Genomic DNA, 12998 nt, shown 5'->3' with positions numbered 1-12998 from the left:
GGAAGATACATGCTATTTGCCTGGAATTGGTTTTCTGAATATCAAGCCCTATCATAATGATGCAGAATTTGTTTCACAAACGCTGCCATACATGGAAAGCAAGGCGAGACCGAAGAAGGACGCAGACCAGACTGACAGGTGACAGGTGTAATACACAGGGGAACTTGCATATGGGGCTTGTCTGGGGTGGTCACAAGATGAGTAAATCTCTGCACCTGCATGCCAGAACCTTAAGTTTATATAGAGGCCTTCTCTTTGGGTTCAATCATCATCCAGATGGTCTCAATGAGGCATTACTCTCTCAAGGCTGTGTCCTTGAAAGAGCTCCTAGTATGGGAACTGTGGGCAGAACATATATTCCAAGGACGGGTGTGGGCGAGGCGAGGAGCCTCTGATTGCCCAGGTCCGGTTTGCAAGTCAGCCAGGAATTACATCCTCTATGACCTCCTCCAACATGAACTCAGAAATACTCCTCGTTACCTCCTTGTAATGAGGAAGAGAGACTGCCCCGCTCAAAAGGAGGGCAGGGCCGCAGCGGGCACAGCTCAGGCCAGCTCTCACTGCCTGGTCCCTGGGCCTGGCTTGGGGTGGACAGTTCTTTCCCAAAATCAATTCCTTTTTTTTCCCCTTGTGGGCTAGCATTTCATTTATGTTACATAATTCTCAATGCCCTTGTATTTGAAAAGAAATGGTTCTGACAGAACCGCCAACTTGTTTATCCGAAAGTCTTGTAATATATGCTCTGGGATAAATGATTGATGAAGTGCGCTGTGAGAAAGCACCCTCTGTGCCCAGCATTTTTATTTAACTTGCTAGTCTTCATACTCAAAGTGAGATTGGGGATGATTTCTGTGGGAGGTTTATGGTAAGTTTTGGTTTGCCTTCATATGTACTCCATAGTAAGTCATGTAAAAATGTAGAATAAAGGATTACGCCATTCTTAGAGATTATCAAAAGTAACCATAAGATTTTGCCAGATAGTACAGTTTGAAATTATATTTGTACACCAGGTTTGAAGTTGCTTCACGTTTTATATTTAAATCAGTTTTTAACCTTGTCACCATCTCCCTTTATTCCATCCACCTACGCTCCAGTATGATAAGTGAGAGTGTTGCGATTGAAGTTTGCAACCTTATGCATCATTTTATAGTAAAGTTCAACAAATTTCAAGCTGACAGGTAATTCTAGAACAATAGACAGTGGCAGAAGAGCAGCTTAGATTCTGCTACCTCATGTTCACCACTGAATGGCTGGCCAATCAGTTCATTCCATAATAAAGCACATAGTTCTGTTTTCTGTGGTTTAAGAGCTGACCTATAGGAAATTGTGGGATTTAGGATAAAATACAAATTTCTTTGCTGACATGACCTACCAACAGTGATAGTCTTTATGAGATAGGAGTTTAAGGTAAAGTTGCAGCATAAATTTATGAATATTTTCCATCAGAGCAATTGTATTTAAAAAAGTGGCAAATGCTTAATTTACAGATGGCCCGCTTTTTAAAAAAACAAAAAAAGTTTATTTTGTAATCACAATTGTCATTAGAAGTTTTGATTATCGAGATACTGTAGTCCTCCCTCATGTTCCCAGACCCCCACTGGGTGTCAGAAACTGGACAGCACCCCTATATATAGTTCTTTCCTTTGCATACATCCACTTTATGGCTTCTCTGTGGCATATCCAAATTGTCAACATCATTATTCTTGATCTTTGGGGTCCTTTGGTAAAACAAGGGTTTCTTACACGCAAGCGCTGTGATACCAAGGCAGTCCATCTGATGCGGCAACTACTAAGTGACTAATGGGCGGCGAGCATATACTGTGTGGGGGTGCTAGACAAATGGATGATTCACGTCTCTGGCAGGATGAAGAGGAATGGCTCGAGATTTCGTCAGCTACTTAGAATGATGTACAATTTAAAACTTAGGAATGGTTTATTTCTGGCATTTTGCATGAAGTATTTTTGGACTGAGGTCGACTGCAAGCAACTCAAACTGCAGAAAGAGAAATGGTGGGTAAGACTAGTATACATTACTTGTATCATTTCATATACATGGTCCTGACGAGAAGTCATTTTGATTTGTTAGTAAAAGGCTGTGTCTTTTGTGTGCAAATGCCTTAGCACTTGAGGAACACTTTAATCTGCTGCATGTGAACTTGCACATGCAAAGCGAGGGAGCTCTTGAGTTATCAGCAGTGGGGAAATGAAACCTCTAGCCTAGGACTACTTAACTACCAGCAACTGATTTGATTTTTCTAATCAGTGATGTGGCTCGTTCACACACAAAATGAAAAAAAAGACTACTCATGCCATATCCATTATATCATTCCCAGATCAGGGTTATTACTGCAGGTAGTTTGCTAGATGTTAATAAAGGAAATAGAGCAAAGGGAATTAGACATTGAGCTGAATAAACTGGGGAGCATAAGCCTATTTCCTTTACCAGGAAACTACAGCTTCACATTCGAGGGATCATAGTATTGCCCTGCCAAGGGGATTAACACCTACCCCTTTGCCCGCTCTGGTACTGGATTGTTGGGGGGCTTAGAGGAAGAAGCTTGTCCGAAGAGGCCTGTCAGTCTAGCCTGGGGAAAAAGAGATTGATTGGGAGGTGGACCCATCAAAAAGCCCACAAAAGCTTGGGAAGTTCATTGGTTATTTTGAAGAAGCACCTGGTCCACCCCAAACCAAAGCTAATATAATCCCAGGGAAACTGTTTTCTCTCTCTGTGACACACTTACCCCATGCATTCACATGATTTCTCTTGCCGGGAAGCGCACAGCCATGCTGGTCTGGTACAGGGGCCCACAACAGGATGCGTGGGCTCCAAAGGACTGACCTTTAATAATGAAACAGAAACTCTAGACCTTGGCTTTTGTCTTGCCCTTGCTGAAGGCACAGTTGGACTTTTTCCGTGCTGGGATGGAAGGAGATGGGACATTGGAAACCTAGCGGGGGCAGCTTCTATTTCTACTCGAATTTTGCCACACCACAATCTCCCATGCATGGGTTCTTGGGATGCTTTCTTGCGACCCTGTGTAAGAGCCTAATTTCTATTGACAAGAGTGTGAATAATTAACAGGTGACGTGAATATAAATTTTACAAAACTGAAGAATGGTTTAAATAATTTGCAGTTCTATGGCATCAATACTTGCTTGTTTTCTTATCCAATTTTGATACTGTGTATTCAGATTGTAAGTCTGAGACCCTATGTATGGAAATCGGTTGGTGAATGAAGATACTTGTTTATAGCAACATAACTGCTTTTTCTATAATACAAAGCAGTGCAGTGTGCTGAGTGTGGTAAAAAAAAAAAAAAAAAGGTAGTGGTGAGTTTACAAAAGAAGACCTTTTCAAATGCACTAGGCAACTGGAGATTGGGTAACAGAGAGAGGAGTACTCACATGCAGCAGTGGATGAGGAACATGGAAAAAAGCCAGCTGCATGGGGTTTGGCTTCAACCAACAGACTAAAAGGATAATTCAGGGAGAATGCCAATGCTCCTACTGGCAGGGCTTCTTTGTTCACATTTATCTACTCTGGTTCAAGTTTACAGACCCATACCTGTATCTGTTAAGAGTCCAGGCCTCAGATTATGTGGCCCTGAACCAGCCTGATAATTGGGTATACAGATTGTCCTGCTCCATTAATTAGAATAGAACTTTTCAGATTGGCTTTATTTTATTTACTATGTCCACTTCTACTTAATAATAAATTTAAAAAATGAATAGTGAGCATACTATATATAGGCTATATATGTTACATGGGTTATATGTTATAAATATATATCTAAATTGTGATTTTTTTTGATAGGTCTAGTCTCTGTGCATTTTAAAAATGTATCTATAGAATGTATCTTTGTTACCCATTTAGAAGAAAAGCATATAGTATGGAAGGTAAAAGTTACTCAGAATCTGATCATATTAACACGATGCTTTTTTCATTCATGTGAGCAATTTTGCAAACTGGAAGGAATTCCAGACTTGGCCTTCTCCCATTTTCTAGCTACTATAATCCTTTTGCAAATACTCCTTACATATTTAAGCAGTTTACCTGAGTTAACTACTACTCTATGTAGATTAGAGAGATTTTAGACTTGAAGATAGTTTTAGCATCCTGAAGTAGCTGAGATTATAATTATTTACATATGCTCTCATGTTCACCAAATTAGCAATAGAAGTTGGACTTAAAATAGTGTCTGCAGAATTATAGCTACTACCTTTTAAGGTCAAAAATACCCCTGAAAACTTAAAAGAAATTAAGAACTTAAAGTCATCATTAGAATCAATTATTTTAATTGCTTAAATAACATATGTAATTGATGTAGGTGAGGGGGACCACAAGCAGTTTGATGAAATTTCCAAGGGCCATCCCATTGCTGGAGACAGACCAACTCCAGAGGACTGACTGAACTGAAGGGGTGCTCACTCAGCCTTCCAAGACATGCACGTGGTAACAGCATCCAAGCAAAAAATCAAAGCAAATAACAAATAGCTCATGTCTGGAAAATATGCTTGAATTACACAGAGAAGGGTCATGACCAAGTGTGTACCTGCTCAAATCAGGACATTTTGAAAGATACAAATATTCTGTAAATACCGAAGCGTGTGGTCAAGTGGTCCATTATAGACACAAATACAAATGGAAATCATTTTATTAAACTTTGTGGAGAGCCCATTTGAAGGTCAAGGCCTGCGTTTTCTCAGTGGGATTTTGGTCTTCATATCCAGTGTGCACGGGGGTTACGGGCCTCTGCAGGCGGGGGCAGGCTGGCAGCCCTAGCACTGCAGTTCCTCCTCCGCCCGCCGGGGGCCGCTCGCGGAGCTCTGCGCGCTGGCGTGGGCCGTGGAGCTGAGTACCTCTTCAAAGCTGCCTCCGCTGTGGTTCGTCCCGCCTACTTTCGTCTGAAAGGGGCAGAGACGCAAAAATGCAGTTAATTCTCTGTAATGTTTTTATAACATCGATTACTTTCAAGTTCAGCAATACTTTTTTTCTTTCCTTGAGAGGGTTTGTAAAGGATGTAAAGAAGTTAGTTTCGTTTAGCAGTGCGCTAGGATGTCATTCAAACTTGGGTTCTGGGATTGGAATAGAAACTTTCAGTTTGTGCAATTTTATCAACTCTCTTCTACATTAAAGATTCTCAGTTCTTTCAAGAGCATAATCAGATCTGTGGATTGCTGTCATCTACTCTCCCAGAGGAACGTTTTAATGAACAAAAACAACTGGATTTAGATATATTCCTTCAATTATACAAATGTATGGACATTTTTAAGTGACTTCAACTTAAGTTTTCTACTTGAGATTTAACGAGGCAATCTGCATTTCTGACAAATGTCTCTTGGAAAGGCAGAGTGGTTCAACTGAACATGATTTTTGGCCTCAGAGTTAAAGATGAATCTAGTCGTAATCACTGGTCACTTCACATCCTTTTAGGCAGTTGCCTTTATAGGAGGCATATCTCTTAAAATGAAAAGTTACATGCTTTCCAAGTCTCCTTTTTTTGTGTACTTGTGGGCTTAGGAAGAAATCAATTTATAATTGAGAAATATGGTGTACAGTCTTTTCTTAAAGTAAAATATTAAGTATTTTGAAAAATTCCTTATTAAAAGTTATTCAAAAGAATATTTAACCATCCAGAATACTTAATGAAAGCCTTAATAATAGTCACATTGGCCTTTCTTTAACCATTAACAATATGAAAAAACACTGTGAGGAAAAGAAAGGTATAGAACAGATTATATTGCTATTCTCAAACTGCTGTCTACACCCCACTGTCACCAGAGTGATCCATCACAAGAACACAAACCACACTGGGGAATGAATGTATCTGCCTACTGCCTGCCCTGCCCTTTTAAAATCGTAACCAGGGTTTAAAAGTTAAGTTCAGTCATTGCAAAACAAACACACTTTTCTCCAATTGTCACCAAAATCCCTCTGCACATTTTTGAATTCAATTACTAAGTTGAATTTTTCCATCTGCCAGAGGTCGAGAAATTTCTTCTGGGAGGTGACAGATAAATTTTTTAAGCCTGGGAATCACAAATACTCAAATTAGCCATTGTTGAAAAGCAGTGAAAAACAATGCATGAGTGAATGAGCACAGCTGTGTTTCAAAAAGACTATACGAACACCGAAGTGGGAATATCTTGTAATTTAATTTTCAGAAGTCACAAATACTATTTTTCTTTTTTTTTTTTTTCCAGCCATTAAAGAAGTATAAAAACCATTCTTAGCTTACAGGCCATTCAAAAGTAGATGACCAGCTAGACTGGATTCACACACCTTAGTTTACAGACCTCTGGCACAGAGCAATCAGTGTTATTTTAGCACTGGGAAGAAGGAGGTGGTTCTCAATTATGTGATTTTTTTTCACCATGCTTATTTCTTCCCTGAGAGGAACAAGATTAACCCAATGTAATTTATTAATAGTTCTCATTCTCTATTTTATTTGCATTCTTTTTTGCAATAGAAGTTATACACAGTATTGAATCACATCAATACAAATTACTGATGTTTTCTTCTGGGCTTTGTTTCATTCTTCTCTTCTAGTCAATTCCTGATTTTCTCACATCAAAAGAGAAAAATAAAGAAAGAGGGAACCGCTTTCACATAGAGCAATTTGGCAAAGAGGAGTGAGACAAAGGTGCTCCCCAACCATGTGGGGTTAGTGACTGACACTGCCATACGTTAGGCGTGGACCTGCTTAAGCAAAGATGTGAACAATAAACCCTCCTGGACCCTTCCCTTCATAATGGTTTTTCATCCAAGAATTTGCCACTCTGTCCCCCAAATTATAATTATTCTTTGCAAAAAATTTTATTTGATTAATTGGGCTTCTTGATCTCTCATAATAAAATAAGTGGTTGAAAGGACGCAAAGTAACAATACATATCTTGTCATTTTGTTTAAAAAAATCAAGCTTAAAGCAGTATGTGAGAAAGGAAATGCAGCATAAAGACCTGCAAGGAATTTCCCTCATCCTTACAGATTCTTGAGTCATTCCCTCAGAAGGAAACAGCCTCAGGGTCCACAATTGAAGAAAACCATAGGAATTTTGTAAAAGATTTAGGACACAAAGTATACTATGCAGAAAATAAGCTATATAAAGAGGGGTTAGACATTCATTATTTCATCTGGAGAAAAAGAAGAATGAGAAATTTGTAATTACTGAGGAAGTGGGAGGTTTTACACAAAGCATGATTATTTGCTATTTTCCATTGCCTGGGTGGGCAGAAAAAGAGGAACTAGGCATTGACCGTGACTTAGGAAGCAGGTGGGATGTGAGTCTTATTAAACCCATGGAGAATTATCCACTTTCAGGAGGTCTTGACACAGGCCAGTATCCCGTTGGCTGAGTTAGTTGTGTGCGTGCTTGGAGGAGCAGTCAGGCTCTATACCTTCCATCCCAGGGAGGTGAGAAAGTGAGAAGCTGAGAGTGTGGGTCAAACACTTAAATCATAAAATCATGTGAGCCGTGAGCTTACCAGTTTTCCTAAAAGCAAATGAAAATAGGTTGCTCTTTAGTCTTCTTTTGCTTCTTCATAGCTCCTTCTTCTAAAGAAAACCTAAAAAGCACAACTTCTCCTATGTCAGAACTTGTCTAAAAAGCAACAGACTCCATCCTCTTTGGAATGTCTTAGGCTGAGAATCAAATGTTGGGAAATTGACCCCTAAGATTTTTTGAGCCTTTTGTTTTGAAACTAGATATTCTAGCAAGAGAACTGTCTGAGATATTGTATGACCCTCCCTATGAAAAGTTTTCCCTACAAATGGGGGCAACGTAATGGCTTCTGGTCACGCAAGTGATGATGTTGACAAGAGAGGCATGAAACTGCACAACTAGAAACTGCTGGTAAATGAAACCAATGAAGGCACTTTAATGAACAATTCATTTCTAGTGGTTTGTATGAACAACTTTGCGAGGATACACAAACACTATTTAATCCTGGTTTGATTTATAGATTTCTTTGTGAGGACTGACTCTGTGCAAGGCTGCCTTCTTCATAGCACCCCATGTTGGCGGCCTCATCTTTGGAACTAACCGCAGCAATGACTAGGCTGTCCTGATTCAATGGTCCCAACAGCACAAAATTCACTTCATCTGTACCTTAAGACTTGTGACAGTTGTCTCAACCCTCTCCTCAAATGATTTGAAAGTAGGAGAATTCCTAAAATAACAAAAAAAGAGAGGTCAGCTCCAAAGACCTTCCTGTCTTAGTAACTATGCTATCTGATTTCTGCTCTTGTAAACATCACTTCTGCACCAGAACTAGCTGTCAGTCTGCCACCTACACCAAGCATGTTTTAACATATATTTCACTTCTGCTAGGTTAGATCCAGAAACCATGACTTGACATGGAATTTCTCTAAATAAACTAGAAACTCAATTGTAGAATAATATAGCACTTGGCACTGATATAAATGTAATAATTCCATGGTACAGGATGAACCATGATCAAAGAGTTGAAGGAGTGATAGCTTAATTTTTCATTTACTAACTGTTTCTGTCACAATACTCTTTCCCAATTCTTTTTTCTTTTTTAAGCATGCAAAGTCTATCTAAAGAATGTTATGTTTGAGTTTTCCCACTTGGAATGTTAAAGTTGTTTATTTCAGTGACTGTGCAACAAGACAGAAGTAGTTCAAGGAATAAAAGGTTTATAATTTTTTTTCTTTTCGGTGCCTTCAAAACTTGGTCAACTTCCATAAAGTAGTGTTTCTGAAAGTTCATGCTTTCATTATTATAAGTTGAAAACTACTTGTTAAAAATGGTATTACCTGCATGTGGTATTTTTCCTTCTGAAGAGGGTAGACCTATTTGTTCTCTTACCAGAGAGAACCTTCACAGTCTATTGACATTTTATTTGTGACTCATTATTGTGTTAAATAATCTCTATACCATTTGTAACTATAAGCATTAAATACTTCATCTGGTGCTTTTTGGTTTCCTACACTGGATTTGGCCATATGACATGATTTAATGACGTTACTGTTAAAATCGATATCACCAAGTCCAACTAAAGAAACATGAACTGAACTAAAAATGTGTCTTTTTAAAGCAATTAAGTTAACCATCTAATGTAAATCTTTTTTTAAGCCTTTATATCTTTATTTTTTGAGAAAGCGGAAGGGAGAGAAACATCAATGTGTGAGAGGAATATCGATCAGCTGCCTCTCATACACCCCCAACATGGAATGTCGCTTGATCTGCAACCCATGCATGTGCCCTGACCAGGAATCAAACTGGCAACCTTTCAGTTTACAGGCTAGTGCTCAATCCACTGAGCCCCACCAGCCTGGGCAAAAATGTGTCTTAAATCTTGTATCCATGTCAGCTTTCAGCAACAATGACTGTCATTGTTTTCAGATCAAATAATTCAGTTGGTAAGTCACTTAGGATTCTCTCTTGGGTGCAGAAAATATTAAATAAGAGGAACATCCTGGAGAAACTTCAGAAAGGAGAATGGCTATAAAATATAGGCTTCATCGTACAGTGTGGGATGAAGCATGGCTCTAATACTATCAATGGGAAAAGAATGTCGAGGATAGGTTTTTAAGTGAATTTGGCTTTGTTAGGAATGTCTCCCTAGACCCTAAAGCTCCAGATGATCAGTAATGTGTTTGTGTTCTGGCTACATGAATTCACAACGGTGAGATCAGAGGGCCCATGCATGGCATCACATCTTGTAATTGATTCAAACATGAGTCAAATTCCCATGAGTAATCTGACATAATATCTCTGTCTCATCAGGAAGTATTAGTGAAATTATACTTGAATGTCCCTAAAGTAGACACTTATTGGCACCTGACTTCCACCGCAAGTTCTATTTGGCCAACCTTGCTCAGATGGCTGCCGTCATCTGTTGGCTACATTAGACCACACTGGGCAGCCAGTTTGCCTAATGGTTCATGGGTATATGTTAGATGAGTAAAATCATTTTTTTAAAAGTTAGTTTCAGGCAACTTTACAGGGACGGAATTTGACCCATGAGCCACTACATGAATAACTGGTTCACAGAGCAAAATCATTTTAATTTTTTGCAAGTTCCTTAATTAAAACTTAACAAGTAAAGAGCTCAGAGCCTCAGGTTCTACTACTCAGTTTGGGAGTTTGTTTGCTAGAGGGAACGAGTCATCCAAATATAAACAAAGCAACCTTGAACCTATTCTCTGCCACCAAATTAGAGAAATCGAATACTGTGATTAAATTCCCAAAGTAACCAAATAACCCCAGTGTAGAAGAGACTTCACTGGACATAATAAAACAGACATTCCTCTAATTAAATTACAGCAGAATACATGCGAGAGAACAGGGTACTCAGACTTAATTATATCATTGCAACTAGCAACTTTTAGCACTGCAAATGACCCTTAAAAGAACTTGGCTTCAATCAAGGGGGCTTGAACCCCCTCTATCATGTATCCACACCACAATATATGATATAAAGCAGGTAGAAGTGGCACAGTTTTAACTGAAGTGGAGGAGAGTTTCAGGGGCTTGATTCCTAGTCCCCAACGCCATCACCATGGCAACCCAAGGCAATACCTTGGGAAGAGCAGTAAATCTGGTTCTAGCCCTTTTTTGTAAACATGATGAAACTCATATGGTTGAGGTGAGTTTTCTAAGGCTGCAAAGCTCACTCTTGGTACAGCTGGCTTGCAACCTGTACCCTCTGATTCCCAGTCTAACTTTCACTTACTCTAGTACTATTAGCTTGATTTTATCTGCTGTAACACAAAGTCAAGCAAACTGAAGGCAGAGAAGATCTTTCTCAGTTTTCATCTAGCCGATAAGCTTAATGACATTTTTATTGTTCAACATATACCTCACCTTAACATATACCTTAAAAAATCCTAGTGATATCCTTCCTAAAACTGTACCACTCTTAATCTCCTATCCTTTCATTTAAATTTTCTTCCAGGCTTGCATTTAATTCTGGGGATATAAAAAACATATTTCCACCTTTGAAACTGTGCTCGGAACGTTGTAGGCCCTGTACTAAGTGCTTTACAATACAGGTTACTCGGTTTACATTTCACAACAACTATATGAAGGAAGTCTTATTTCTCCCAGTAGACAGATAAGAGTCTGAAGATTGAAGTTAAATAACTTGTCTCAGGTCTCACAAATCAGGAGAGGCTGAATTTAAGGTAGTGTGTCTTGTCAAAAGCCCAAGTTCAATGTACCTTCAATACTTTTACGGAATTGTCAGCCTTTTCTCCTGAGGACTATCAGAAAAGAGAATTAAAGTAGGTCATGGCACATCCTTTCATATAAAGGAGAGAAAAGTCACAAAATATCAATATATTAACACTTCATACATATTCGGCATTAATATTATGTAAAATAATTTACACACGTTACCTCATAGCAGGCATACTTATGGAATGGCGAATGGAGTAGCTTCGGGGCAAAAGCGGATTAAAGGGAAGAAAAGAAAGAAAAAGATAGCACAATATAAGTACATAAGAAATGCCCTATTCACAGTTCTAAAACAGCAATCTCAACTATCTGAAGTATTTGCTGCCCACCCCCCCGAGATATTTGTTTTCATTGGGTAACATGGGCCACTATGGATTCCAAGGGGATAAAGGAAGAGTAGGTGGTCCATGGCTGCATATTATTTTATTTCCTGTAGGATCCCTGTAGTTCAGGGAATCTGAGGAGGATGTCTGTTTTTCTCCAGGTCACCCAGTAGCCTCTGGACATCCTCTTAAGGTCTAGCTCCTTCTCCACTTCCTCTCCTGGTCAAGAAGACAGCATAGGCTTATCCAGGAAGTAGCGCTGGGCAGGTAAAAGCTAAGCGTGTCATTGTAGAGAAACTCTCTGAAGGAATATCCGTAGTTAACACAAGACAATGAAGGAAACACATGCCAGGCAAACAAAATTCACACAGTCAGACGTGGGAGCAGGGACTCCTGCATCCATTTCATTCTATAATATTGGTACAAATATCAACACTTCTGAGAACTTTAAGACTTCAGCCCTTTCACCCTAATCCAGTAGTAGCTGACTCATTTTGCCTGTAATTAATTGCCTGATATTTCTATGTGAGTTCCAGTCAGAAATCAGGCTGGGTGGAGGAAGGAAGCAACCTGAGGTCCATTTTCCTGGGCTGGTGCTACCCTGTTATACATTCCAACACCATCCCTGCTTTCTCTCCTGCCAGGAAGCTAACTGGGAAAGGATCCAACTCATCACCCTTTCCCATCAATATCCACTGAGGTCGTTAGTATGGGTGGAGCTTTATTAAAATTCAAACAAAAAAGGACAAAGAAATTCAGGGGATTCTTATGGTCCTCCCTTGGACACCCCTTTTGGAAACTATGGGCAAAGTATTTCCTGAGAAATTACATTAAAAAAGAATGACTACAAGAAATTCATCAGCATTATCAATCTATTAATCTCTTTAAATACAAATTCAAAAAAAGTATATAATGAGATTTTAGCTCAAAATAAATAAGTAAATAAATAAAACATTTAATTTAGAGGCCTGTCCTGCCATCTGCACACTTCCTAACACGTGTGCTTCTCCAGGAACTTTTTTTCCTCTTCAACTTCAGAAGGTATAGAAAGTGGAAGACGAACCATCCTCATGAGTAACAGCAGTTACAAGAGGTTCAGAAAAGCATGACAAATAACTTTCTGTTTCTTGACCCAATTTTCTATAAGTTTTCTAAAAATACACAACTCTCAATATCTACATTCCCTTTTTTCTCCCCTCCGTTGGACGTCCTCTGTCAATATAGGAAGTAACGATGCAGAAAAAGAGATGTAAATGATTGAAAATGAGATAATCATGTGCTTAGATAAATCTGAACACATTTGGTGCCCTTCCCTCTAACTCCCTGGTCATGGACGCTTTCAGGAAAAGAGAGTGAGTGTTTTGGCTGAGGCACACCCGCCGTGGGAAGGGAAGAGCGAGCTCTGGGAAGGAAGGGACAGGGCGGCTGGGCGAGGGGGCCCTGCAGGGCCACAGAGGCGGCGCTTACCCGA

At 39.4% G+C, this 12998-nt stretch overlaps 1 protein-coding gene across 6 annotated transcripts in view; it reads right to left on the bottom strand.

Moving 5' to 3' along the window:
- Positions 1 to 4310: 4310 nt before the first annotated feature.
- TPD52L1 (TPD52 like 1) overlaps positions 4311 to 12998 on the bottom strand; it is a 77903-nt gene continuing 69215 nt past the window's right edge. For 2 of the 6 annotated variants that reach the window (XM_054569913.1, XM_054569919.1), the window contains exons 5-7: positions 11367 to 11405; positions 8109 to 8169; positions 4311 to 4905 (exon numbers count right to left, since the gene is read on the bottom strand). In XM_054569913.1, the coding sequence (XP_054425888.1) occupies positions 4780 to 4905; positions 8109 to 8169; positions 11367 to 11405 (226 nt within the window). In that variant the 3' untranslated portion in view covers positions 4311 to 4779. Of the gene's footprint in view, positions 4906 to 7485; positions 7567 to 8108; positions 8170 to 11366; positions 11406 to 12998 lie in introns of all 6 variants that reach the window. The other 4 variants (XM_054569915.1, XM_054569914.1, XM_054569917.1 and 1 more) reach the window with 4 other exon arrangements.

The sequence above is a fragment of the Pteronotus mesoamericanus genome, unplaced genomic scaffold, assembly GCF_021234165.1.
Source record: "Pteronotus mesoamericanus isolate MK-2021 breed Mesoamerican mustached bat unplaced genomic scaffold, CSHL_Meso_final contig_20, whole genome shotgun sequence".
NCBI lineage: Eukaryota > Metazoa > Chordata > Mammalia > Chiroptera > Mormoopidae > Pteronotus > Pteronotus mesoamericanus.
This window is presented reverse-complemented; position numbering and strand designations above follow the sequence as displayed.